At 53.0% G+C, this 27,947-nt stretch overlaps 1 protein-coding gene across 2 annotated transcripts in view; it reads left to right on the forward strand.

Annotated features, from left to right (window-relative positions):
* Positions 1-3,547: 3,547 nt before the first annotated feature.
* BRF1 (BRF1 RNA polymerase III transcription initiation factor subunit) overlaps positions 3,548-27,947 on the forward strand; it is a 78,595-nt gene continuing 54,195 nt past the window's right edge. For both annotated transcript variants that reach the window (XM_030804118.1, XM_030804119.1), the window contains exons 1-2: positions 3,548-4,153; positions 17,777-17,857. In XM_030804118.1, the coding sequence (XP_030659978.1) occupies positions 3,970-4,153; positions 17,777-17,857 (265 nt within the window). In that variant the 5' untranslated portion in view covers positions 3,548-3,969. The remainder of the gene's footprint in view (positions 4,154-17,776; positions 17,858-27,947) is intronic.

Here is a 27,947-nt window from a genome sequence, read left to right on the forward strand (position 1 = left end):
TGTTTTGTTTGAGACAGGATCTTGCTCTGTCACCCAGGGTGGAGTGCAGTGGTGCAATCTCAGTTCACTGCAACCTCTGCCTCTGGGTTCAAGTGATTCTCCTGCCTCAGCCTCCACAGTAGCTGGGATTACAGGCACACGCCACCACGCTCGGATAATTATTGTGTTTTTTTGTTTTTTGTTTGAGATGCAGCCTCACTCTATCGCCCAGGCTGGGTACAGTGGTGCAATCTTGGCTCACTGCAACCTCTGCCTCTTGGGTGCAAGCGATTCTCCTACCTTAGCCTCAAGTAACTGGGATTACAGGCATGTGCCACCACGCCCAGCTAATTTTTGTATTTTTAGTAGAGATGGGGTTTCAGCATGTTGGCCAGGCTGGTCTCGAACTCTTGACCTCGTGATCCACCCATTTCAGCCTCCCAAAGTGCTGGGATTATAGGCATGAGCCACCGCACCCAGCCAATGTTTGTACTTTCAGTAGAGACAGGGTTTCGCCGTGTTGGCCAGAGGCTGGTCTCGAACTCTTGACCTCAAATGATCCACCTGCCTTGGCCTCCCAAAGTGCTCTGATTACAAGCATGAGTCACCTTCCCTGGCCTAATTTTTGTAAAGACGGGGTTTCACCATGTTGGCCAGGCTGGTCTCGAACTCCTGACCTCAGATGAGCTGCCTGCCTTGACCTCCTAAAGTGCTGGGATTACAGGTGTGAGTCACTGCACCCAGCTGAGTTTTTTCTTTTTATAATTTTTTTTTTTTTTTTTTTTTTTTTTTTTTTTTACTATTCCTTTGGATTATCTCTTCCAGATGACTTTAGCATCAGATTATCTCTTCCAGATGACTTTAGCATCAGCTTATCAAATTCTCTGAAAAATCCTGTTGTTTTTTTTTTTTTTTTTTGAGAGGGAGTCTCACTCTGTCGCCCAGGCTGGAGTGCAGTGGTGCAATCTCTGCTCACTGTAAATTCCGCCTCCCAGGTTCACGTCATTCTCCTGCCTCAGCCTCCCGAGTAGCTGGGACTACAGGCGTCTGCCGCCATGCCCATCTAATTTTTTGTGTGTATTTAGTAGTAGAAACAGGGTTTCACCATGTTAGCCAGGATGGTCTCGATCTCCTGACCTCGTGATCCGCCCGCCTCGGCTTCCCAAAGTGCTGGGATTACAGGCGTGAGGCACCGCGCCTGGCCTCTTTTTTTTTTTTTTTTTTTTTTAGAGACAAGGTCTCCCTCTGTGGCCCAGGCTGGAGTGCACCCCTCACTAGCAGCCTTCACCTTGGGGCTCAAGCAAGCCTCCCTCCTCCGCCTCCCAGTGTTGGGATTGCAGGCACGCACAAGCGTGCCAAACCCTGTTGACATTTTGATTGGGATTACATCATTTTACACACCGACTTGGAAATAATTTATGTATTTACAACTTTGCTTCCACGTGGGAATGGGGTGGTTTATTTATTTTTTAAAATTTAGTTTGAGCTCCTTTTAGGTCCTACAGTCAAGGTTTAGAGTTAAAAAAAAAAAATGGCTCTTGGCCGGCGCGGTGGCTCACGCCTGTAATCCCAGCACTTTGGGTGGCCGAATCACTTGATGTCAGGAGTTCGAGACCAGCCTGGGTAGCATAGTGAAATCCCGTCTCTACTAAAAATACAAAAATTAGGCGCCTGTAATCCCAGCTACTTCCCCAGGAGGCTGAGAGAGGAGAATCGCTTGAACCTGGGAGGTGGAGGTTGTAGTGAGCCGATATCTCACTACTGCACTCCAGCCTGGGCGACAGAGACTCCGTCTCAAAAAAAAAAAAAAAAAAAGGGTGGGGTCTTCCGCATTTCCTTTTCGCTCTCTCTTTTTTTTTTTTGACACGGAGTTTCACTCTTGTCACCCGTCACCCAGGCTGGAGTGCAATGGCGCCATCTCGGCTCACTGCAACCTCCACCTCTCAGGTTCAAGCGATTCTCCTCTCTCAGACTCGCGAGTAGCTGGGATTACAGGCGCCCACCACCAAGCCGGGCTATTTTGTATTTTTAGTGGAGACGGGGTTTCGCCATGTTGGCCAGGCTGGTCTCGAACTCCTCACCTCACGTGAGCCGCCTGCCTTGGCCTCCCAAAGTGCTGGGATTACAAGCGTGAGCCACTGCGCCTGGTCACGCATTTCTTTTTAGGCTCATTCCTGGGTATGTCACCGGCCCTATGGCGATTGTGAACCCCATCTGCAGATATTTGAGGGCGAGCGCAGCCAAGGTTCCCGCTCTGGGTAGGGGGCACAGCGAGGTGACTCACGGGAAACCACAGGTGGCCACGAATGACTGCTAGAAAGCGGGAATTTTAGGGGAACAGAAAACGGGGAATAGCGGGGCGCACGGGGAGGCTCTGGTATCAAGGCGAGCGGAGCGGCGGGCGCCGCAAATGCGGAGGGCGGGGCAGGGTGGCCTCGGGTTGGGTTCTAGGTCACCCTCAGGAGCCAAGGCCCCGCCCACCACGCTGGGCCCCTCGCCTCAAGCCCCGCCCACAGTACGGGGGCTAGACCCAGGCTCCGCCCCCTTCCCCGCCCACAGCTCCAGTTCCCTTCGCAGGCCGTCTCTCCATCGGAGGCCTCGCCCCCCACCCTCAGCCCCGCACCCGGCTCGCCGCTGGAGACCGCGCTCACTATCCGAGGAGGGCCCTCCCCTGCCCCGCGTCCAGCTTTAATCCCCGACTGCGTTCATCGCCAAGGGCCCGCCCACTGCCTTAGGTCCCGTCGCCAGCCTCGGGTCTCGTCCCCGGCCGCACTCACCGCGAGGCCCCGCCCTTAGCTCTAGTCCCCGGTGTCGCCCAGCGCCGAGGCCCCGCCCCAAGCTCCAGTCCCGCGCTGCGCTCACCGCCGAGGCCCCGCCCTAAGCCCCAGTCCGGGCTGCGCTCCAGTCCCGGGCTGCGCTCACCGCCGAGGCCCCGCCCTAAGCTCCAGTCCCGGGCTGCGCTCCAGTCCCGGGCTGCGCTCACCGCCGAGGCCCCGCCCTAAGCCCAGTCCCGGGCTGCGCTCACCGCCGAGGCCCCGCCCCAAGCTCCAGTCCCGGGCTGCGCTCACCGCCGAGGCCCCGCCCAAGCTCCAGTCCCGGGCTGCGCTCACCGCCGGGCCCCGCCCCAAGCCCAGTCCCGGCTGCGCTCACCGCCGAGGCCCCGCCCTAAGCTCCAGTCCCGGGCTGCGCTCCAGTCCCGGGCTGCGCTCACCGCCGAGGCCCCGCCCTAAGCCCCAGTCCCGGGCTGCGCTCACCGCCGAGGCCCCGCCCTAAGCTCCAGTCCCGGCTGCGCTCACCGCCGAGGCCCCGCCCTAAGCTCCAGTCCCGGGCTGCGCTCACCGCCGAGGCCCCGCCCTAAGCTCCAGTCCCGGGCTGCGCTCACCGCCGAGGCCCCGCCCTAAGCCCCAGTCCCGGGCTGCGCTCACCGCCGAGGCCCCGCCCTAAGCCCAGTCCCGGGCTGCGCTCACCGCCGAGGCCCCGCCCTAAGCTCCAGTCCCGCGCTGCGCCCACCGCCGAGGCCCCGCCCTAAGCCCCAGTCCCGGGCTGCGCTCACCGCCGTGGCCCCGCCCCCAAGCGCCAGTCCTCGGCTGCGCTCAGCGCTAGGCCCGACTCGGGTTTCGCCGAAGCCCAGCCCCCGCAGGTCGCCCCTCCGACGCTGGCGCGCCGCAAGGGAGGCCAGCTCGCTCGCAGTGGGGAGGCCGCGGCCGCGCCGGGCCGGGAGGTCGCGGCTCCAGTCCTCGCGTCCCCGCCGTGGTCCCGGTGCCTGTCCCAGTCCCGCGGGCCCGGCCGTTGCGGGCGGCGCGGCCCCGGCACCCGCGGCGAATCTGCGGCTGCGAATCGGCTGGCGCGGGGCCTCGCGAGAGCGGCGAGGCCTGGGCGACTGGGCCTGGGCGGGCGGCTGGGCCTGGGCGGGCGGCGCGGGCTGCTCCGGAAACTCGGGCGGCTTGAGAGGCTTGGGAGGCTCCGGGCGCTGCCCGCACGGTCGCCGGCATGACGGGCCGCGTGTGCCGCGGTTGCGGCGGCACGGATATCGAGCTGGACGCGGCGCGAGGGGACGCGGTGTGCACTGCCTGCGGCTCAGTGCTGGAGGACAACATCATCGTGTCCGAGGTGCAGTTCGTGGAGAGCAGCGGCGGCGGCTCCTCGGCCGTGGGCCAGTTCGTGTCCCTGGACGGTGAGTCCCGCGGGCTGGCGCTGCGCGGACTTCCCGGTGCGGCTTAGGCGGGCTGGAGGCGGTGACGGCGCGGCCGGAACCCGCGCCTCGGTACCGCCCGCTCTGTCGGGGCGCGCGGTTCTGCGCCGTCTTGGCGCGAGTGTGGATCCCCTTGGCGCGAATGTAGACCTCCTTGGCGCGGGTGTGGACCCCCGTGGCGCTCGTGGACTCCCTCGACACACGCGTGGGCCAGGGCAGCCAGCACAGGGAGGGCTGAGGAGAGCCGGGGGAGCCCAGAAGGCCCCTCAAACTGCCCCTCACTGTCACTCTCTGTGCCTGCAGTTTTGTTTTCAGCAATGTCTGGTACTTAGAATCCGATTGCTGCTGACCTTGGCCTTGGCGGTTCCCAGGCGGATGCCCTAAGGCCACTCAGGCTGCTGCAGGCCTCGGAGGGGACGTTTCAGTGATGGGCAGTATTGCAGGCTGGGGATGGTACCCAGCCTGTGGAAGGAGCTGGACTGTGGCCAGTTTCAGGTGGTTGTGAATAGAGCTGCTAAAACGATTCATTTGCAGCTCTCTATGTGAACATACGTTTTCATTTCTCTGGGGAACTTAGCTATATGTTTAACTCTATGGGAAACTGTCATGAACTGTTTTGTGATGTGGCTGTACCATTATGCGTTCTCACCAGTTCCCCACATCTTCACCAGCACTTGGTGTTGTTGATGTTTTTATTTTGGTTGTTTTAACGGGTGTGTGGCATCTCATCATAGTGGTATTCTACGATGTGGAAATTCTGTATTTCCCTACTGGCTAGTGATGTTCAACCTCATTAGGGTGCTTATTTGCCATGCCCGAATCCTCTTTGTTTAAATGTGTGCTCAAGTCTTGTTTTTTATTTATCTTGAGACAGGATCTCACTCTGTGGCCCAGGCTGGTGTGCAATGGCCCAGCCTTGAACTCCTAGGCTCAGGCAATTCTGCTGCAATTCTCCTGCCTCAACCTCCTGAGTAGCTGAGACTACAGGTGCATGCCACCATGCTGTGATAATTTTTTTTAATTTTATTTTTAGTAGAGACAAGGTCTCTATGTTGCCCAGGCTGGTCTCAAACTCTTGGGCTCAAGAGATACTCCAGCCTTGGCCTCCCAAATTGCTGGGATTACAGGCATGAGCCATCACACCCTGACTCTCATTTTTTATTTGGGTTGTTTTCTTACTGTTGAGTTTTGAGAGTTCTTTGTGGATTGTAGTTACAGGCCTTTTGTTGTATATGTGATTTTCAAAGCAGAAATTTTTTTTTTTTTTTTTTTTTTTCGAGATGGAGTCTTGCTCTGTCGCCCAGGCTGGAGTGCAGTGGCTTGATCTCGGCTCACTGCAAGCTCTGCCTCCCAGGTTCATGCCATTCTCCTGCCTCAGCCTCCCGAGTAGCTGAGACTACAGGTGCCCGCCACCATGCCTGGCTAATTTTTTTGTATTTTTTAATGGAGACGGGGTCTCACTTTGTTAGCCGGGATGGTCTCGATCTGCCTACCTCGGCCTCCCAAAGTGCCGGGATTACAGGCATGAGCCACCGCGCCTGGCCTCAAAGCAGAAGTTTTAACTTTTTTTTTTTTTTTTTTTTTTTTTTTTTTGAGACAGAGTCTTGCTCTGTGGCCCAGGCTGGAGTGCAGTGGCACAATCTCGTTTCACTGCAACCTCTGCCTCCCAGGTTCAAGTGATTCTCGTGCCTCAGCCTCCCAAGTACCTGAGATTACAGGCGTGCGCCACCTCGCTTGGCTAATTTTTGTATTTTTAGTAGAGACAGGGTTTCACCATGTTCGTCAGGCTGGTCTTGAACACCTGACCTCAAGTGATCCACCTGCCTCAGCCTCCCAAAGTGCTGGGATTACAGGCATGAGCCCCTGTGCCTGGCCTAAATCTGTGGCCCATCTAAGTTTTGTATAAGGTGTGCTTTGTAGGCTGAGGCTCATTGTTTATGTGGAGGTCCCCTTGTTTCAACACTGTTTGTTGAAAGACTGCCCTTTGTCCACTGAAGGCCTTTGCTCCCTCGGCTGTGCTCACTGGGCCCCGTCGGTGCAGGTCTGCCTCTGGGCCTTGTGTCCTGCCCTGTTGATCAGGTGCTGCTTCCTTTGTAAGCATCACATGCTTTTTTTACTATACCTGTTATATTGTCCTGAAATCAGATATTGTGAGTCCCTCAACCTTTGTTCTTCTTTTCAAAGTTGTAGCTATTAATTTCCCTTTCCCCTTTTAATTTTAGAGTAAGTTTGTGCATCTCTACAGGTCACATATTCTTACCTGAAATGCTTGGGACCGGAAGTGTTTTGGATACCGGAGTTTTCTGATTTTGGAATATCTGCATTATAATTACTGGTTAAGCATCCGTAATCCAAAAATCTGAAATCTGAGATGCTCCAGTGAGCATTTCCTTTGAGCATCGTGCTGATACTCAAAAAGTTTCATGTTTTGGAGCATTTATAATATCAGATTTTTGGATTTGGGATGTTCAACCTGTACAAAAGTCCGGGTGGAGTTTTCATTGGAATTGCATTAAACCTCTTGATAAATTTAGGGAGAGCTGACATTTTTTTCTTTCTTTCTCTTTTTTTGAGACAGAGTCTCACTCTATCACCCAGGCTGGAGTGCAGTGGCGCGATCTCAGCTCACTGCACCCTCCGCCTCCCGAGTTCAAGCTATTCTGCTGCCTCAGCCTTCTGAGTAGCTGGGACTGCAGGCGCGCGCCACCACGCCCAGCTAATTTTTGTATATTTTTTAGTAGAGACGGGGTTTCACCACATTGGCCAGGCTGGTCTCGAACTCCTGACCTCGTAATCCACCCGCTTCGGCCTCCCAAAGTGCTGGGATTACAGGTGGGAGCCACTGCACCCAGCTGACATTTTTTGTATGTTGAATCTTGTAGTCCATGAACAGAGTGCATGTCTGCATTCATTTAGATTCTTTGATATAGTCTGTCAGCGTTGGGTAGTTTTCAGCATACAGCTTCTGGACTTTTTTTTTTTGAGATGGAGTCTCACTCTGTCACTCAGGCTGGAGTGCAGTGGTGCAACCTCGGCTCACTGCAACCTCCGCCTCTTGGGTTCAAGCGATTCTTGTGCCTCAGCCTCCCAAGTAGCTGGGATTACAGGCGCCCACCACTATGCCTGGATAATTTTTGTATTTTTAGTAGAGACAGGGTTTCACCATGTTGGCCAGGCTGGTCTCGAACTCCTGACCTCAAGTGATCTGCCCACTTCAGCCTCTCAAAGTGCTGGGATTACAGGCATGAGCTGCCATGCTCGGCCCTCTAGACATTTTTTACGATGTGTACCTAAGCTTTATTAAGAGTTATTGTAAGTGGAATTTTTTTAAATTTAGTTTTCAACTCTTCATTGCTTGTTTATATAAATATGGTTGATTTCTGTGTTGTCCTGTTTCCTATGGCTTTGCTAAACTTACCTGTTAGTTCTAAGAGGTTTTTTTTGTTTTGTTTTGTTTTTGAGACGGTGTCTTTCTCTTATTGCCCAGGCTGGAGTGCAGTGGTGCCATCTCGGCTCACTGCAGCTTCCGCCTCCCAGGTTCAAGGGATTCCCCTGCCTCAGCATCCCAAGTAGCTGGGATTACAGGCAGCCGCCACCGCACCTAGCTAAGTTTTTTTTTTTTTTTGAGACGGCGTCTTGCTCTGTCATGCAGGCTGGAGTCCAGTGGCACAGTCTCGGCTCACTGCAAGCTCCGCCTCCCAGGTTCACGCCATTCTCCTGCCTCAGCCTCCTGAGTAGCTGGGACTACAGGCTCCCAGCACCACGCCCGGCTAATTTTTTGTATTTTTAGTAGAGACGAGGTTTCACCATGTTAGCCAGGATGGTCTCAATCTCCTGACCTCGTGATCCACCCGCCTCGGCCTCCCAAAGTGCTGGGATTACAGGTGTGAGCCACCGCGCCCAGCCTTTGTTTTTTTCTGGGACAGTCTCACTGTTGCCCAGATTGGAGTGCAGTGGTGTGATCACAGGTCACTGCAGCCTGGAGCTTCTGGGTTCAAGAGATCCTTCCACCTCAGACTCCAGAGTAGCTAGGGCTACGGGCATGCACTACCATGCCCAGCTAATTAAAAAAATTTTTTTTGGTTGGGGAGACAGGGTCTAGGATCTTGCTCAGTCACCCTGGCTGGAGTGCAGTAGTCATGGCTTACTGCAGTCGTGATCCCCTGGACTCCAGTGGCCCTCCCAGCTCAGCCTCCTGAGTTGCTGGGACTACAGGTGCGCCCTACTATACCCAGCCGATTTTTGTATTTTTCTTGTAGAGATGGGGTTTTGCCACGTTGACCAGGCTGGTCTGGAACTCCTGGGCTCAGGTAATTCTCCCGCCTTGGCCTCTCAAAGTTCTAGGATGACAGGCATGCGCCAACACCAATTTTTTTTTTTTTTTTGTAGAGATATGGTCTTGCTTTGCTGCTCAGGCTGGTCTCGAACTTCTGGCCTCAAGGCATCCTCCCATCTTGGCCTCCCAAAGTGCTGGGATTAGCGACGTGAGCTGCTTTGCCCAGCCCCGGATGTTCTGTTGAGGGTTTCTGCTGATGCTTGCGTGGGATATTGGCCTGTAGTTGTTCCTGTAGTGCCCTCGTCTTGGATATCAAGGTTCTGCTCCTTATGGAATGGGTTGGGAAACGTTTCCTCTTCTGTTTTCTGGAAGAGATTATGTAGAGTTGGTGTCTTTCTTTCTGAAATGTTTGGTAGAATTCACCAGCGTAGCCATCTGGTCCCAAAGGTTTCTTTCTCAGAAGATTCTGCACTGTGGTTTCGGCTTCTTTCATCATTGAGGTTCTAGTTATATTTTAGATGCTGTGTTTCACCTGGGGTGAGTTAGCCGCTTGTGTTTTGAGGAATTGGTCTACTTGACCTAGTTGTTGAATTTGCCCAGAGAGTTGTTCGAAGCATTCCCTTATCGTTTTGGTATCTGCGGGGTCCACAGTGGCCTCCTTTTTCCTTTCAGATGTTGGTGTTTTGTGTCTTTTTTTCCATTTGTCTCTCTTGCTAGAAGTTGATCAGTTTTTTTGATCTTTTCTAAGAACTGGCTTGGGACTTCATTGAGTTTTCCCTCCTGCTCTTCCCTCCCCATCGTCTTCCATGCCCATACTCCCTGGGTGTCTTCCTAGGACTGCTGGGCACAGAGTTTGCAGCTGTGTCACAGTTGCCAAGACTTTGATGTCTGTTGGGATGATAACAACAGTAATAAAAGCAAGTTGTCATGGCAGCAGACACAGGGTTTCCCGGGCAGGCACAGTGCTAAGTGCATCCGGGCCTGGTGACAGCACGCTGCCCTCACTGTGCCCTGCTGGGGGAGGACGGTGGTGTGGAGCAGTGCAGAGCTGGAAGTCTGTCACCCGGGTGCTGTCAGAACGAGCTCAGAGCCAGTGCTGTCAGGTGGCCCCAAGACGCCTCTGAGCCCAGGCACACTCTCTTGAGGGAGGGGCAGGCCCAGCAACCAACTGTGGTGGTCCTGGGGGAAGTGCTGCGAGGCGACGGGTTCTTAGCCCCTGGAGACCGGCGCAGGTGGTGCCTGGGCCGAGAGTGGGGAGGAGAGAGGAGAGAGGGGATCTGTTGCTCTGGGCAGCCCCTCTGTCTCCCAGGCAGGCTCTCTAGGTGCCCACTTGGCATCCTCCCTCCCTCGTCCCAGTGGTGATCACAGGGGGCTGGAAACCTTGGTGGCTTCTCAGTTTCTCTGGCACACAAATAGGCCCCGGCTGCCCCTTCCTCCAGCTTTATCTTGAAAGCTGAGCTTTCTCTTTGAGCTGTTGTTTTCTAGGTCCCAAGGCCACTGTCTTTCCTAGGTGTCTTGCCTATTAATTGAGAACTAAACCTGACACAGCCTCGCAGTTTACTCTGAAATATTTAACTAAGGCATCAGGGCAGGTGACCAGAGGCCTCAGGAGAGTCCGAGGAGGGTCCTGACCTTGGAAGCCAGGCCCCACGCGGGAAACCACACTGGTGCTCCAGCGTCCCAGGGCTACCCGAGCAGAGACTCCGCAGAGACAAGGGTGGGTGTCCGAGGACTGAGGCTCAGCGTGGCTGGAGGAGCCAGGCGGACGGTGGAGTTGGGGGCCGTTGGCCTGGGGCCTTGGCAGTGCCCCGAGGAGGCCGTCTGCTCCACTGAGGCAAGGCGGGGCTTCCCCGTGAGCCCATATCAGTGTCCTGCGCTGCGTGTGCCCTGAGGCTTCCCTCTGCCAGCAGCTGATGGTGATGGCGCCCACACACCAGGCATCCCAGGCTCCTGCTTGCAGGGGGTCCCTCCTCGTCCTGCGCAAGGAGCAGCACACCTCAGTGTCACCAGAACTTGTGGGGGTGGGGAGCATTTCCCATAATCACAACTTTCAGTGGCTTCACAGTTAGAACTTTGAAGCTGGGGTGTCCGTGAGTGCTGCTGTTTTCCGTTTGGGGTCACAATGCAGCTGGACCTACTTTGTGACATGGCTGCATGTCACCCGGCGCTGGCCCTGGGGAGGGACACGTGAGGCGGAGTTGCCCTCGCCTGCTGGGAAGCTCCCTCTGCCTCAGAGAAGGATGTGACCAGCCAGCCTCTCCCTGCGGCCTGGGGTTCTGAGTGTGGGCCTGGACTCCTGGCGGGACTCTGGTCCTGAGGGTGGAAGGCTCCGGGCTTCTGCCTCTGCTCCATGACCCCCAGAACCCTAAGTTGTGGCTGAAGGTACCTACTCTCAGGAAACGGGTGAATTCTGTCCCGTTGGCATCTGGGTGAGAGAGGAAGCCGCTGGTTAGCCTGCAGCGTAACACACGTCCTGTTTTCCATAACCAGATTGTAATCACTACAAAACCAGCTCCTCAGCAGTGGCCTGGGGAAGGGGTCTGGGCTTGGGAAGGGGTCTGGGCCTGGGGAAGGGGTGTGGGCCTGGGAAGGGTCTGCACTTGGGAAGGGTTGTGTGCCTGGGAAGGGGTCTGTGCCTGAGAAGGGTCTGCGCGTGGGAAGGGGTGTGGGCCTGGGAAGGGGTGTGGGCTGCCGTGCTTGGCCCTGTTTGTCAGTGCTCCTCCCAGATGTCTGATGCTGCTGCATCCAGCCCCACCGGTAGGCACACGCCCTGTGTTCCCAGGTCCCCGTCCCCAGCACTCAGGGATGCACTGCAGTCTGGTCCAGCCTCCTTTGGGCACTCACCTGTGGGACCCCTGAATTCCTCTCCATCCATTACTGCCCAACCAGCCAGGCCTCCTACAGGTGTCTCCCCTTAAAAGAAGTTTCCAGCCAGGTGTGGTAGCCCATGCTTGTAATCCCAGGATTTTGGGAAACCAAGGTGGGAGGATCACTTGAGGTCAAGAGTTTGAGACCAGCGTGGGCAACATAGTGAAACTGTCTCTACAAAAACTAAAAAAAAAACAACAAGAAAAAACCCCAGGCCGGGCGCGGTGGCTCACGCTTGTAATCCCAGCACTTTGGGAGGCCTAGGCGGGCGGATCACGAGGTCAGGAGATCGAGACCACGGTGAAACCCCGTCTCTACTAAAAATACAAAAAAATTAGCCGGGCGTGGTGGCGGTCGCCTGTAGTCCCAGCTACTCGGAGAGGCTGAGGCAGGAGAATGGCGTGAACCCGGGAGGCGGAGCTTGCAGTGAGCCGAGATTGTGCCACTGCACTCCAGCCTGGGCGACAGAGCAAGACTCCGTTCAAAAAAAAAAAAAAAAAAAAAAAAAAAAAAAAAAAAAAAAAAAAGAAGAAGAAAAAACCCCAAAATACAAAAATTAGCTGGGCATGGTGGTGGGTGCCTATAATCCCAGCTACTTGGGAGACTGAGGCATGAGAATCGCTTGAACCCGGGAGGTGGAGGTTGCAGTGAGCCAAGATCTTGCCATTGCACTCCAGCCTGGGTGACAGGAGTGAAACTCTGTCTCGTCTCCAAAAGAACAAACAAAGAAAACAAAAAATAAGAAAACATTAGCTAGGCATGGTGACGCATGACTGTGGTCCCACCTATTTGGGAGGCTGAGGTGGGAGGATTCCTTGAGCCCGAGAGGTTGAGGCTGCAGTGAGCCATGATGGTGCCCCTGCACTTTAGCCTGGGTGACAGAGTGAGACTTATCTCTCTTTTTTTTTTTTTTTTGAGATGGAGTGTCTCTCTTGTTGCCCAGGCTGGAGTGCAGTGGCGCGATCTCAGCTCACTGCAGCCTCCACCTCCCGGGTTCAAGCGATTTTCCTGCCTCAGCCTCCCAAGTAGCTGGGATTACAGGCATACACTACCACGCCTGGCTAATTTTTGTGTTTTTAGTAGAGACGGGGTTTCACCATGTTGGCCAGGCTGGTCTCAAACTCCTGACCTCAGGTGATCCACCCGCCTTGGCCTCTGAAAGTGCTGGGATTCCAGGCGTGAGCCACCACGCCTGGCCAGACCCTGTCTCTTAAAAAAAGGAAGTTTCACAGCAGCAACAGAAAGCCTCCAGTTAAAAAAAATTTTTTTTTTTTTGACGGAGTCTTGGCTCACTGCAACCTCCATCTCCTGGGTTCAAGCAGTTCTCCTGCCTCAGCCTCCCGAGTAGCTGGGACTACAGGAGCACACCACCATGCCTGGCTAATTTTTTTTTTTGTATTTTGTAGTAGAGACGGAGTTTCACCCTGTTGGCCAGGCTGGTCTTGAACTTCTGACCTCAGGTGACCCGCCCACACCGGCCTCCCAAAGTGCTGAGATTACTGTCATGAGCCTCTGAGCCCGCCCCTAGTTGAGTTAAATGAGCACGTGAATATTAAATGTTATTGCTTTCTCATGTTGGAAGAATCCTGGAGTGAAATGGACAGTGCTGTGCTGGGTCTTTCAGGACATGGAGGGCCCCTGGCCCGCTTTTCTGTCTGTTTCACGGTACAGGATGTTGCTGGCTTTGTCGGAGCTCAGAGGTGCCCCTGCAGCCTCTGGCCCTCCTCTGGCTCTGGTGGAACGGCAGGTCCTCCCTTGCTGTCCACAGAGGGGCAGTCTCAGCCAGGCCCCACAAGACCTGGCCCCTTCCACACGTCAGTTCCAGCTAACGGAAACTAGCACATATTTTTTGTTATAGAAACGCGCTATGGAAAATACCAAATGTTTTTAGAAGTAGAGGGCATTGTGGCAGTTTCAGCCAGAGGTGGCACTTTCCTCTTTCATCCTCCCCGTGGGTTAGTGTTCTGAGGTTTCACACTGTCCACATGTGTCCTGTGTGTGTGCCTGCAAGTGTGCACGCACCAGGGTGTGAGGGAAGCAGAAGCCAGGAGGCGCTTCCAGAGCAGGTGCAGCAGCGTGGCCCCAGGGAGGGTGACTGGTGTTGGGGGACAGGGAGAACAACACAGGGACAGGAAACAGAGGTCCTGGGGTGTGAAGAGGGTACAGGAGGCTGGAGGGTGCAAGAGGGAGTGATGGAGGAGGGAGGGCAGAGGTGGCAGGTGGAGCATGGAGCTGCTGACACATGCAGCTTTGCAGTGTGCTGTGGTGCAAGCTGATGGGTATGGGTCAAGGAGTGAAGAGATTGTGTGAAACACAACCAGAATCGAAATCATCACTAATTTAACGTGGCATCTCACTGTGGCCCTGTTCTGTTAGAAGCACGCCTGCCGCCCACTGTACCTAGGCAGGGAAACGTGGCTATAATGGAGGCTGTACGGCGTCCCCTATTCTTGGAAGGGGGGGCTTCAGGGGCTTTTTATTTATTTATTTGTTTTGGAGATGGAGTTTTGCTCTTGTTGCCCAGGCTGGAGTGCAATGGTGCGATCTCAGCTCACCACAACCTCTGCCTCCCGGGTTCAAGTGATTCTCCCCCGCTTCAGCCTCCTGAGTAGCTGGGATTACAGGCATGTGCCACCACGCCTGGCTAATTTTGTATTTTTAGTAGACACGGGGTTTCTCCTTGTTGGTTAGGCTGGTCTCGAACTCCCGACCTCAGGTGATCCAACCGCCTCGGCCTCCCAAAGTGCTGGGGTTATAGGCATGAGCCACCGCACCCAGCTGGCTTTTTATACTTTGATCATTGTCCTTTTTCTAATGTAGTATTATATGAATTATTTATTAAAAGCATTATATACACTAATTAGAATATAGTGAGATTTTTCTTTTTCTAAAGTAAAAGTTGGTGAGGGAACGTGTGCTGGAGACTAGCATGCCAGGGGCTACACAGAATGGTGATCTTAATTCGAAAGCTTAGAAAAAACAGGCCGGGCGCGGTGGCTCATGCCTGTAATCCCAGCACTTTGGGAGGCCGAGGTGGGTGGATCACTTGAGGTCGGGAATTCAAGGCCAGCCTGGCCAACGTGGTGAAACCTCGTGTCTAGTAAAAATATAAAAATCAGATCAGCTGGGCGTGGTGGCACGCACCTGTAGTTCCAGCTACTCAGGAGGCTGAAGCAGGAGAATCGCTTGAACCCGGGAGGTGGAGGTTGCAGTGAGCCGAGATCGCGCCACTGCACTCCAGCCTGGACGACAGAGCAAGACTCTGTCTCAAAAAAAAAAAAAAAAAAAAAAAAAAAAAAGAGTACACACTGCTCACAAAACAAAGAACTCTGAGGGAGGGTCGGAGATGCAGGCACCTTGAGCTCAGCCTGGGGAGGCCTGGGCCACATTTCTGCAGAATTTAGAGTTGGCTCATCAGTGCTGCTCAAAGCCCCCTTATTCCAGGATGGGTCTCTCCTGAGTCCTGCGTTTCTCCCTGGCCTCACTTCTGGATTCCCATATCAGCAGGCACCTCACTGTGGCCCTGCCAGGTCCTCTCTAGCCCCCACAAGGAGACACCACTGTGACCTGCTCCAGCTTCTCTTTATTTTATTATTTTTTGAGACAGGTTCTCACTCTGTTGCTCAGGCTGGAGTGCAGTGGTGCCATCACATCTCACTGCAGCCTCCACCTTCTGGACTCAAACGATCTGCCTGCCTCAGCCACCTAAGTAGCTGGGACCACAGGCGTGCCCCACCACACCCCGCTAATTTTTTTTTTGTAGAGATGGGATCTTGCTATGTTGTCCAGGCTGGTCTTGAACTCCTGGGCTCAAGCAGTCTTCCTGCCTCAGCCTCTCAAAGTGCTGTGATTGCAGGTGTGAGTCACCACGCTTGGCCTGTTCTAGCTTCTTTTTTTTTTGAGTCAGGGTCTTGCTCTGTCACCTGGGTTGGAGTGCAGTGGCACGATCTCAGCTCATTGCAGCCTTGACCACCTGGGCTGTAGTGATCCTCCAACCTCAGCCTCCTGAGTAGTAGGACCACAAGCAGGTGCGGCGCCACCACATCCAGCTAATTTTTTTCAGTTTTTTTGTTTTTTTTTTTTGTAGAAATGGGTCTCCCCCCATCCTGGCTAACACAGTGAAACCCTGTCTCTACTAAAAACACAAAAAAATTAGCCGGGCGTGGTTGCGGGCACCTGTAGTCCTAGCTACTTGGGAGCTGAGGCAGGAGAATGGTGTGAACCCAGGAGGCGGAGCTTGCAGTGAGCCAAGATCGCGCCACTGCACTCCAGCCTGGGTGACAGAGCGAAACTCCGTCTCAAAAAGAAAGAAATGGGTCTCCCCGTGTTGCCCAGGCTGGTATTGAACTCCTGGGTTGAGCGATCTTCCTGCTCCGGCCTCCCAAAGTGTGGGACCACAGATGTGAGCCACCATGCCTGGCCACCGCTCCAGCTTCTTTTTTATTTTATTTTTATTTTTATTTTTTTGAGACGGAGTCTTGCTGTGTCACCCAGGCTGGAGTGCAGTGGCACGATCTCGGCTCACTGCAACCTCCACCTCCTGGGTTCAAGCGATTCTCCTGCCTCAGCCTCCTGAGTAGCTGGGATCACAGGCACCTGCCACCATGCCTGGCTAATTTTGTATTTTTAGTAGAGACAGAGTTTCACCATGTTAGCCAAGATGGTCTCGATCTCCTGACCTCGTGATCCACCCACCTCGGCCTCCCAAAGTGCTGGGATTACAGGCGTGAGCCACCGCGCCCGGCCCTGCTCCAGCTTCTTGAAGGCCACTAGGTTTGTGGCAATTTTTATGGCAGCGACAGAAAACTAGTACATAGATCCCAGTTGTGACAACCCAGGTAGTCTCCAGGCACTGCCCCCGTCCGGGCACCACCTTTGTTGGAGAGGCCTGTGCTCAGTGCCAGTGCCCTGCTGCTGCTGCCGGCTGCCCCTGTGGCCACGTTACCCACCAGGAGGCCAGCTCTGGGCCTCAGCCTGAAGGAGGCCCGGGCTTTGCCTCTGCTGCCGCCAGGAAAAGCGGAGTGCCACCTGACCCTGTTCAGCTCTGAGTTCCCGGACGGGCGCAGTAGCTGCCCCTTGCTCTCTTCAAAACTTCCTTGCTGCTCTAGTTCCTTTTGCTTCCAACTGAGCTTTAGAATCATTTTATTGGAGTCTTTAGAGAGTGTTGTTAGTATTTGTTTGGGATTCAGTTACATTCACAGTGAAGCCAGAGGCCGTGCCTGATCTGCCCTGTCTGTCCTGGTGGCCGCCCCTGGATGACCCTGAGGTCTCTGCCTCATGCTTTCCCTGGAGGGCCTGGCCCCAGGCTCCAGCGATTGGCTTTCTGCTTCTGCATCCCATCCTTCCAGTGTCCTCCGACAGGCCCTGCACACTTGCCTTCCCCCAAGTGGCCAAGGTTGTCTGCGCGTCCCCTGATTGCAGCAGCCTCCAGTCCTGTGTCTGTGCTTTGTCACAAATGCACTGGCCCCTGTGCCAGCCACTGAGGGCCGACCCTGCGGGGCGGGGGGCACTTTCCAGCTCCCCCATCTTTGGGCATGCCTGGGGCCTTACCTCACTGTTCTTGTTGGAAGATCAGGCCTCAGCGTTTGGGTTGGTGAACAATCCACATGTCCACCTGATGTTTCCAGAGGTACCAGGGCCAGGTCTTAACCCGAAGCCCTGCAGGGCAGAATGTGGTGGGTGTCGTAGGCATGCTGTCAGTTGGCAGAGCTCCAGAGTAGAGTGCCCAGCAGGTTCAGCTGCAGCCTTCCCATGGGTGGGTGGACTGAGGCGTGGGGGCCTTCTGCAGACTGGCTGGTTGCAGTGCCTTGGGGCACATGGGATGGTACCTGCGTCCCCTGCAGTCCAGCAGGGAGGTGGATGCGTTCACATGTGGTCACCATGCAGGAGTGACATCTGAGTAGGCTGGCCTGGGGCACGGGGGAGGGCCAGCCCATGCTGTGTGCGCACCACTTGCAGAGGTTTGGAAGTACATCTGTGCTTTTGCCCAGCAGCTGTCTGACAGCGTCCACTCTGGACTTGCAGTGTGTTAGGGACATGGTTAGAAAATGCAGAAAGTGCCTATAATCCCAGCCGGGCATGGTGGTGGGCGCCTGTAGTCCCAGCTACTCGGGAGGCTGAGGCAGGAGAATGGCGTGAACCCAGGAGGCGGAGCTTGCAGTGAGTGGAGATGGGGCCACTGCACTCCAGCCTGGGCGAAAGAGCGAGACTGTCTCAAATAAAAAAAAGAAAATGCGGAAAGTGCAGTTGGCCTGTCCTCAACCCTGCTGGCCGGGCAGAGTGAGAGATGCTTCCCCCACTGGGGTTCCTGGCTCAGTGACGGAGGTGTGGGGCGCCGACCTGCTGCTTCCCCCGTTGAGTGCTGACCCCAGCTTTGTTCTCACTGTGTCTGTGGATGTCATGAAAGGGTTGTAAATGCAGATCTCCAGGTTTTGGCTGATCTGTCTTTTTTGTGTTTCCAGGTGCTGGCAAAACCCCGACTCTGGGTGGCGGCTTCCATGTGAATCTGGGGAAGGAGTCGAGAGCGCAGACCCTGCAGAACGGTATTTCCCACCGCGGATGCTGCTGAGCGTGCGGCGGCTCCCAGAGATGGGGAAGGTGGTGCTGGGGCGGGGGCACTGACTCAGCCATGGACCTCATGGCCTGCCACTTCCTCGTCACCCTGCACGCCCAGCCCAGGCTGCCTCCAGGAGGAATCGTGCCCTGAGTGCCCTCCTGGGTGTCCTGCAGACTCTGCCAGGGCTGCTTGGGGAGAACCCAGTGGATCCCGCAGGATCCACAGCCATTGCTTGCTGGTCTCAGTGAGATGGAGGCAGAAATAACACATTTATAGCAGTTGGATATTGTAGTGACATTCTCACTGCGTTTTGTCAAAGTGCCAGTTCACCACAAACTGGAGAAATGTCTGCTGGGTTATTTGTCTTATGATTGAGTTGAAAAGTTCTTTATGTATTTTAGGTACACGTCTTTTATCGGATGTGTGATTTTATGTGTTTTAGGTACACGTCTTTTATCGGATGTGTGATTTTATGTGTTTTAGGTACACGTCTTTTATCGGATGTGTGATTTTATGTGTTTTAGGTACACGTCTTTTATCGGATGTGTGATTTTATATGTTTTAGGTACACGTCTTTTATCGGATGTGTGATTTTATGTGTTTTAGGTACAGTCTTTTATCGGATGTGTGATTTTATGTGTTTTAGGTACAGTCTTTTATCGGATGTGTGATTTTATGTGTTTTAGGTACACGTCTTTTATCGGATGTGTGATTTTATGTGTTTTAGGTACACGTCTTTTATCGGATGTGTGATTTTATGTGTTTTAGGTACACGTCTTTTATCGGATGTGTGATTTTATGTGTTTTAGGTACACGTCTTTTATCGGATGTGTGATTTTATGTGTTTTAGGTACAGTCTTTTATCGGATGTGTGATTTTATGTGTTTTAGGTACACGTCTTTTATCGGATGTGTGATTTTATGTGTTTTAGGTACACGTCTTTTATCGGATGTGTGATTTTATGTGTTTTAGGTACACGTCTTTTATCGGATGTGTGATTTTATGTGTTTTAGGTACACGTCTTTTATCGGATGTGTGATTTTATGTGTTTTAGGTACAAGTCTTTCATCAGATGTGTGATTTATAGGACATTTTTAGCCATTTCTTGTGTTCTTTTCATTTTCTTTCGTCTTTTTATTTTTCGCTGGTATCCTTTGGAGCATGAATGTTTTAAAAATTCTGATAGTATCCAGTTTACCTATTTAGTCTCTTGATAGCTGTGCCTTTGGTATCATAACTAACAAATGTTGCCTAATCCAGTCCAAATCGTGAAGATTTGTGCTTATGGTTTTTTGGAGTTTTGTGCCTTCAGCTCTTTCCAGTAGGTTTTGGTCCATATTGAGTCAGCGTTTGCATGTGGTGTAAGGTAAGGGCCTACCTTCACTCTTGCACGTGCAGACCCAGTTTTCTCAGGACCATGTGTTGGAAACACTGTATTTTCCCACTTGGCATCCTCTTGGTGCCCTTGCTGAAAATCGATAACCTAAAAGCTTATTTCTGGATCCTCAGTTTGGCTTAGTGACCGTATGACAGTCCTGGCGCGCGTTCCATGCTGTTCAGGACACTGAAGCTTTGCAGTCAGTTTTGAAATCAGGAACTGTGAGTCCTCTAACTGCTCTTTTTCAAAAGTATTATGTTGTCTGTTTGAAGTCCCTTGAGTGGCCATATAAATTTTAGGATCAGCTTGTCAGTTTCTGCTAAGAAGTCAGCTGGGATTTTGATGGGGATTGTGTTAATATGTTGGTCATTTTGGGGAACACTGCCACCTAAACAGTGTTAAGTCTTCTGATACCTGAATACGGGATTTCTTTCCATTTATTTGGGTTTTCTTTGTTTCAACAATTTTGTTAGTTCTCAGAGTATAAGTTTTATACTTCTTTTGTTGAATTTATTCTGTTGATAAGTATTGATCTTGTATCTTGCAACCTGGCTGAACTCATTTTTTATGCTTAAGAGTTTTTTAGCGGATCGCTTAGGATTTTCGGTATAAGATCATGTTATCTTTCCTTTCTAGTCTAATGCCTGTTTTTTGTTTTTGTTTTTTTGGTTACCACATTGAATAGCAGTGGTGTGAACAGACATCCTCTCGTCCTTGATCCTGGGGAAGCATCCAGTCTTCACCATTGAGTGTGGGTTGGCCGTGGGTCAGTCCAGGCAGGGATACTTTGTGCTGGGATCTCTTCAGCGTCACTGTTTCATTGAGTACACTCTCAGGAACCTGAGGAACAGTGAAGGATCCTTGTGGTTGGTGCAGCCGTGTCCCGCAGCCTTAGTCTGGATGCTGGAAGGTGGTCGGGACAGGTAGAACATCTCTTGTGGACAGCACGTCACCCTGGCCGTTTTCTCCTGGGCCATCTCCAGGAGGCCGGGCTCTTGAGCACATGCCTCTGCTCCTGGCTGCTGCTGCCGACGGGTGGTCAACACCAACACACCTAGGCTGGCAGGGGTAGTTGGGCTTGCGATGATCCCTCACAGCAGAGTGGATGGATCTTTACGCTTCCCTTGTGCTTTTTCCCTTGCCCCGCCATGGACTTCCTAGTAGAGGAGTATAGGCAGCGCCTTTCTTCCTGACTGCCGGTGTGATTCTTCTGCAGTACAGAGCACCCTCTGTGTGATTTCAGTCTTCTGAAATGCTTCGAGCCGTGGCCCGGTGGAAGGCCAGTTTTGTGGACGTGCATGTGTGTTGGGCACTTGAATGCATTTCCTGCAGGAAGCAGGTGCAGCGCAGCACATCCCTCTTCCTCTCCATTGGCTGGTTCTCTGTGTCTGTCACCAAGAATGTGCATGAAGACCTGGCACAGTGACTGGGTTCATCCTCTCCTACCCATAGTTTTGTCAGTTTTTTGTTTTGTCTGTTTCAAGACTTACTGGCACACACGTTTACAGTTCCTCCAGGTGGTGGCCGGGGCTGCACTGCCCAGGGGCCCTCCTGAACTTCAGGCCACCTGGGTTGGGGCCCAGCTCTGCCCACTGCTTGTGGTGCCACTAGGCTATCTCCTTTTTTTCTTCTACTGACTTCGAGATTTTCTCCTTGTGAAGAGCTTTGTTCTCCACAGAGAATATAGTCTGTATTTTCCCAAAAACTCACGATACCTTCACTAGAGTTAGTCGTGCCTCAGACCTACACAAATTTCAAAGAGTAGTGTTGGTGCAGACAGGTGCATTGCAAAAAGATTGGAAACCAACAACAGAGAGAGAGAAATAGCTCATCTTACCTTTTTAAAAGCTCTTTAAATACCTTTCGTTCAAGAAAGAAATGAAAATGGAACATACAGACTCCCTAATTAGGGGTGAGTGTCAGTGAAGGTTGTGGCCCTGCAGGCCCAGGAGGCCCCGTGGACCCCACTCACTGTGTGGGGGAAGCTGCGGGGCCCCCACCCGTCTTGAGTCTTACTGGGGATGGGTGGTTCTGGGGGACCCTATGCCGACCTTTGTACCTGGGCTCCCACCTGAGGGTCTGCAGCTGCAGCCTGGGTACCTGCAGCAGCAGGGGCCATGCCCTGCTGCTGCCCACTCAGTAAGCTCTCCCACCCACCTGCCCCAGGCCGGGCACCGCTCCTGCCTGGGTGGGGTGTGGGGCTGAGGGAGGCTGTCGGTCCAGCCCCTGTCCTGTTTCCTGCTGACTTTCGCTGGAGTCTTCCCTTCCACTGCCAGTCAGGCCCCCTGCTGTGGCAGTGATGCCCTCCTCTGCCTTGGCTGGCTGGGCCCGCCATACCTCCTTGCTGTCGAGTGTCCTGGGAGCGTGTCTGTGGGGCAGATCCTAACGTGTTTTTCAAATACTTCTGGAGACACGAGAGGAGATTTTGGCCCATTGTCACTGGCACATTTCTGATGCGTTGGGCTCTTCCTGCCTCTTATTTTGTATTTCGTATTTATCTTACCTTTTGTTTGTTTGTTTGTTTGTTTGAGATGGAGTCTCGCTCTGTCACCCAGGCTGGAGGGCTGTGGTGCGATCTGGGCTCACTGCAACCTCCGCCTCCTTGTTCAAGCGACTCACCTGCCTCAGCCTCCCGAGTAGCTGGAGTTACAAGTGCCCACCATCACGCCTGGCTAATTTTTGTATTTTTAGTAGAGACGTGGTTTCGCCATGTTGGCCAGGCTTATCTCGAACTCCTGACCTCAGGTGATCCACCCGCCTCGGCCTCCCAAAGTGCTCGAATTAGAGGCGTGAGCCACTGCACCTGGCTGTATTTATCTTACTTTTAAAAAACCCTTTATTTCGATTGATTGATTTATCATGGGTTATGTTTGTTTAAATTTTGTTTATTCTCCTTTGTTCTCCCCATACCGCCCTGGTTGAAGGTTTCATATCAGCCCTGGTCCCGCTGCAAGCTTGGCCCACAGCCTCCACTCCCGCCCGCCACCTAGCCTGCCGGGTTTGGTGGAAATCTGTGAAAGTAGCTTCCGACTGTTACAGTTTTGGTGAAGTCTTGATTGCCTTTCTTAGAAAACTGGAAAGATGGAAATAAACTCGTGGGCCACCCCTCCTGCCTGCAGCGATGGTCTTGTTCTGCGAGGACTCTGTCTCCTCTGCTTGCCTCCGTGCGCCCGGCGAGGTCACAGGCCCCTCCTTTGGTTTGCTGGGGACACGCTGAGACTGTGTTTAGAGAAAGGATGTGAGAGAGAGAAACTCCTGCCCCTTCTCCCTGGGATGCTTGCTGAGGGGCTGAGACAGGCACCCCATGGAATGTGGGGAGCATCTGCTCGGGGTCCACCAGCAAGAGGCGTTGAATGCCAGTGCGTTTTGATCCATTGTGTCTTGATCCAGTGTGTCTTGATCTCTGTTTTTAAAGTCTCAGGCCTTTTGGGATGATTTCTTCGATGTTCTGAAGCGACGGTTCTGAAATGCCTCTAGGTGGGGCTGTCTTCATTGACCTGATGAGCCTTTCGTTTGGGACGCGTTTCTCAGGGAAATTCCTTTTCTGTTCTCTTGGTCTGTTTTTCCTAGTATAGCACGCGTAGTAAAGTGCATGAAATGTGCTGACCTTCCATGAACCACCTGACAAATCCACGTGAGTCAGGCCTGCAGCAGCTCAGAAAGCACCTGCTGCCCACTGGCTTCGCTTGGTTTTCTGCTTCATACAGTGGGAATCATACAGAAAGGAATTAAAAAAAAAGACTTGTAATTTTTAGAGCATTTTAGGTTCACAGCAAAATGGATCAGAAGGTACAGAGAGTTCCCGTAGACTCCAAGCACCCCCCAGCACACAGCTTCCCCTGACCCCGTCAGCGCCCCCCTCCACCGTGGTGCACGAGCTGCAGTCAGCCGCCCCACGTTGACTCATCAGGGTCACGCAGGCTGTATCCACACACCCGGGCTCAGGGTCACGCAGGCTGTATCCGCACACCCGGGCTCAGGGTCACGCAGGCTGTATCCGCACACCCGGGCTCAGGGTCACGCAGGCTGTATCCGCACACCCGGGCTCAGGGTCACGCAGCCTCCACCGCACACCCAGGCTCACGCTGGGCGGTGTGTGTTCTGTGGGTTTAGACGGATGCGTAGTGATGGGTAACCACTGTTACAGTTTCATACAAAGTGCTTTCGGAGTCCTAAAAATCCCCTGAGCTCCACCCATTCATCCCTCCTTCCCCAGCCTCCAGCAACCATTGATCTTTTCACTGGCGCTTGGTGGTGTGGTCATAGAGCTGGAGTCGCACACTGCATTCTGTCACTGTGCAGCCTGTCACTCAGCCATGGGCATTTAACTGTCCTCCAGGTCTTTGCACAGCTTGTGGCCTCTTTCTCTTTAGTGGTGAGTAATATTCCACTGCCCAGGTGCGCCACAGTTGATTTATCCTTTCACCTGCTTGCTGAAGGGAATCTGGGCTTGGGCGATTATGAGTGAAGCTGCTGTAAGCATCACGCGCAGGTTTTTCTGATTGATTGCTGGACGGTGTGGTGAGAGTATGTTTAGTTTTGTAAGAAAATGCCAAACCCTTTTCCAAAGCACCTGAGGCATTTTGTGCTCCCAGCAGCAAGGAAGGAGAGCTCCTGTGGCTCCAGTCCTCAGCATCTGGTTCACCAGTGTTCTGGGTTTTAGCTGTTCTAGAATGTACTTTTTTTGGAGCTTATCAGTAGTTTATTTTTTTATTGCAGTGTAGTATTTTATGGTATGAATAGACCACAATTTATCTCCTTTTCCTGTTGATGGACATTTGGGGTGTTTACATTCTTGGCTGTGCACAGGAAGCTGCTGTGCCTGTTCTTGCACATGGTCCTTCGGTGGACACAGGTGCCCCCTCCTCTTGGGAGTTTACCTGCAAATGGGCTTCTGGGTCCTGAGGTCTGGGTGTGCTCATCATTCGTAGATAGGGCCACAGGGTTTTCTGTAGTGGTTGTACCAGTTCATCTGTCCACCAGGAAGCAGTGTAGGGGAGTCCCAGTGGTTCCGCAGCCTTGTTCACATGTGGCATTATCAGCCTTTCCAATTGTGGTCTTTCTGGTGGGTGTGTAGTACCCTCGCTGTGGCTTTAATTTGCTTTCCCTGGTGAGGAATTATGGCCACAACCTTTGCTCATGCGTCTTGGCTGTTGGGACGTCCTTTCTGCGTGAAGTGCCTATTGGCGTCTTTTGTGCTTTTTAAAAACTGAGTTGTCTTTTTCTTACAGATTTGTAGAGTTCTTTATATATTCTGGATTCGAGTTCTTTGTTGGATATACATGTTTTGAATCCTCCTCCCATGTCTATAGCTTGTCTCACTCTCTTAATGTTGTTTTTTGACGAACAGAAACTTCTGAATTTTTTTTTTTTTTTTTTTTTTTTTTGAGACGGAGTCTCGCTCTGTCGCCCAGGCTGGAGTGCAGTGGCGCAATCTCGGCCCACTGCAGGCTCCACCTCCCGGGTTCATGCCATTCTCCTGCCTCAGCCTCTCCGAGTAGCTGGGACTACAGGTGCCCGCCACCACGCCCGGCTAATGTTTTTTTTTTTTTTTTTTTGTATTTTTAGTAGAAACGGGGTTTCACCGTGGTCTCGATCTCCTGACCTCCTGATCCGCCCGCCTCGGCCTCCCAAAGTGCTGGGATTACAAGCGTGAGCCACCGCGCCCGGCCCTGAATTTTTTTTTTTGAGACCGGTTCTCACTCTGTGGCCCGGGCTGGAGTGCAGTGGTGCAGTCACTGCTCCCTGCAGCCTCAATGTCCCAGACTAAAGCCGCCCTCTCACTTCAGCCTCCCGAGTAGTTGGGATCACATGTACATGCCACCACATCCACTCATTTTTTAATTTTTTTTTTTTTTGACATGGAGTCTTGCTCTTTTGCCAGACTGGAGTGCAGTGGTGCGATCTCGGCTCACTGCAACCTCTGTCTCACGGGTGTAAGCGATTCTTCTGCCTCAGCCTCCCGAGTAGCTGGGATTACAGGCGCGCACCACCATGCCTGGCTAATATTTGTACTTTTTAGTAGAGACAGGGTTTCACCATGTTGGTCAGGATGGTCTCGATCTCTTGACCTCGTGATCTGCCCGCCTCGGCCTCCCAAAGTGTTAGGATTACAGGCATGAGCCACTGTGCATGACCAATTCTTTTTTTTTTTGTTAAATAGAGATGGGGGTCTCACCATGTTGGCCAGGTTGGTCTTCAACTCCTGGGCTCCAGTGATCCTCCCACCTCAGCCTCCCAAAATGCTGGGATGACAGGTGTGAGCCACTGCACCCTGCCAGAAATTTCTTAATTATAATGCAGTCCCAGTATATCAGTTTTTATGGTTAATGCTGTTTGTGACTTGTTCAAGAAATTCTTATCTACTCCAAGGTCTGAAGATACTCTTGTGTTTTCCTCTGGAAGCTTTATTGCTTTATACTTTACATGTAGGTGGTGATATGCCTCAAATCTTTTTTTTTTTTTTTTGGAGACAGGGTCTCGCTCTGTTGCTGCCCAGGCTGGACTGCCCAGGCTCACTGCAGCTTCAACCTTCCAAGCTCAAGCAGTCCTCCTGCGTTGGCTGGGACTACAGGCTTGCACCACCACACCCGGCTGATTATTTATTTGTTTTAGCAGTTGGATCTCACTATGTTGCCCAGGCTGGTCTTGAACTTTTGGGCTCAAGTGATCTACCTGCTTCAGCCTCCCGAAGTGCTGGGATTACTACAGGCATGAGCCACAGCACCCGGCCTGAGTTTACTTTTAGAATTCATTTGTTGGAAGGAAGTCTAAGGAGACTCACAGGCTATGGCTAGCTAATTAGTAGTTGGTTTCTATGTGAATATCTGTTTATTAGTAACATCTTTGGCCAGGCACGGTGGCTCATGCCTGTATCCCAGCACTTTGGGAGGCTGAGGTGGGCAGATCATGAGGTCAGGAGTTCGAGACCATCCTGGCCAACAGGGTGAAACCCCGTCTCTACTAAAAATACAAAAAATTAGCTGGGTGCAGTGGCGTGCGCCTGTAATCCCAGCTACTCACGAGGCTGAGGCAGGAGAATCACTTGAACCCGGGAGGCAGAGGTTGCAGTGAGCTGAGATTGCAGCACTGCACTCTAGCCTGGGTGACAGAGCGAGACTCCATCTCAAAAAAAAGAAAGAAGATGGTAAAAAAATAACTTACTGCAGTCATCGTAAACCCCCATTTTAGTCCTTTTGGGCTGCTGTAACAGAACGCCACAGACCAGAACGCCACACATCAGAAAGGCTCACAGTTTTGGAGCCAGAAAGTTCGAGATGGAGATGGGGGAGACACCTGCCTCCTCTCCAGCTCTCTAGTGAGGGCCGCCTCCCAGCTCACAGACAGCTCCTCTCACTGTGGCCTCACGTGGTAGAAGAGCTGGGCTAGTTCTCTGTGGTCCCGTTTTTAAGGGCACTGAGCTCATCGTTAGTGCTCTGCCTCCTGACCTAGTCACCCCCAAAGGCCCTGCATCTTAATATCATCCCCGTAGGGGATAGGATTTCAACATAGGAATTTTAGGAGGAGTCAAACATTCAGACCATAGCACCCTTGCATGCTGGGAACATGAGCTGGTGCCTGTGGGGTCGGGGCTTGGGATCGAGTCCCAGCCTCAAGTGTGTGGCCTCAGAGAGTACCTCTGTCTTACCTTTTATTACAGAATTTTCAAACATACAGCAGAGAGCTGGTAGTTAAGGAGCCGTAGCTTCAGTGGGTCATCTCTCAGCTAACTCTGTTTCCCTCTGGGCCTTGCTGGGCCGCGGGGATGGTCTGTGCTGGTGTGTCTGGCTGGTGCTGCACATGCACAGGTGGCAGCCGGCATGGTGCCCTTTCTGTCCATTCTGTTGGGGTCTTGGCTCTGCCCAGGCCTCAGCTCTGGGGATAGTGACCAGCCTTCCATGTCAGTTCAGCTGGACTGCAGGCCTCAGAGCTGTATGAGCTCCAGGCAGGTGGCCTTAGGTGCTCAAGGTGGCAGGGCTACAGCAGGGCTGGGGCTCCATGTGGTGCTGCTGACTGTCAGGGGCCTGGCAGAGTGTGAGGCTTGACCTGGACCTGCCAGACTGTGTACCCTGGCCACTGGCTTCCTTGGGATGCAGGCTCAGCAGCTGCCCACCTCTGGCTGCTGGTCATCATTAGTGAAATTTGGCGTGAGCAGAACATCAGCCCTCACCCTCTCCAGCTCATGTACCCTTATCAAATAAATCTGGGAGGTCAGTTTTTGACTTCATATGGGGATGGAGGCCACCTTGCGTAGTCTTTGCAGGAGGACTGTGGGTTTGGATGCCAGAGGACGCAGTGGGAACTGGAATCTCCATGACGGCAGCTCTCCTCTGCATCGAGCCGTGACCCACCATACATGTCCTCTGGGTACCCCATGGGGCTTATTGCCTGGAGCAAGGACTCTGCCTGCCCACGACGCCCACTCTGCAGACAGAGTGGGGCAGTGAGGTTGGCCCAGGGGCTCCCCGCACACCTGTGCTCTGCAGTGTATTCTGCCCCTGGTTTATCGAGACTGGAGAATGGCCATGGCTTTTACCAAGCATACTTCCTGTAAACATTGTTAACAAGGCACATCCTCCACAGCCCTAGATCCCTTAAACCTTGATTCCATACAACACATGTTTCTGTGAGCTCAAGGTTGGGGCAAAGAGGTTGGGGCAAAGTGGCTGGGGCACAGTTACAGATTAACAACATCTCA

The sequence above is a fragment of the Nomascus leucogenys genome, chromosome 22a (assembly GCF_006542625.1).
Source record: "Nomascus leucogenys isolate Asia chromosome 22a, Asia_NLE_v1, whole genome shotgun sequence".
Lineage (NCBI taxonomy): Eukaryota > Metazoa > Chordata > Mammalia > Primates > Hylobatidae > Nomascus > Nomascus leucogenys.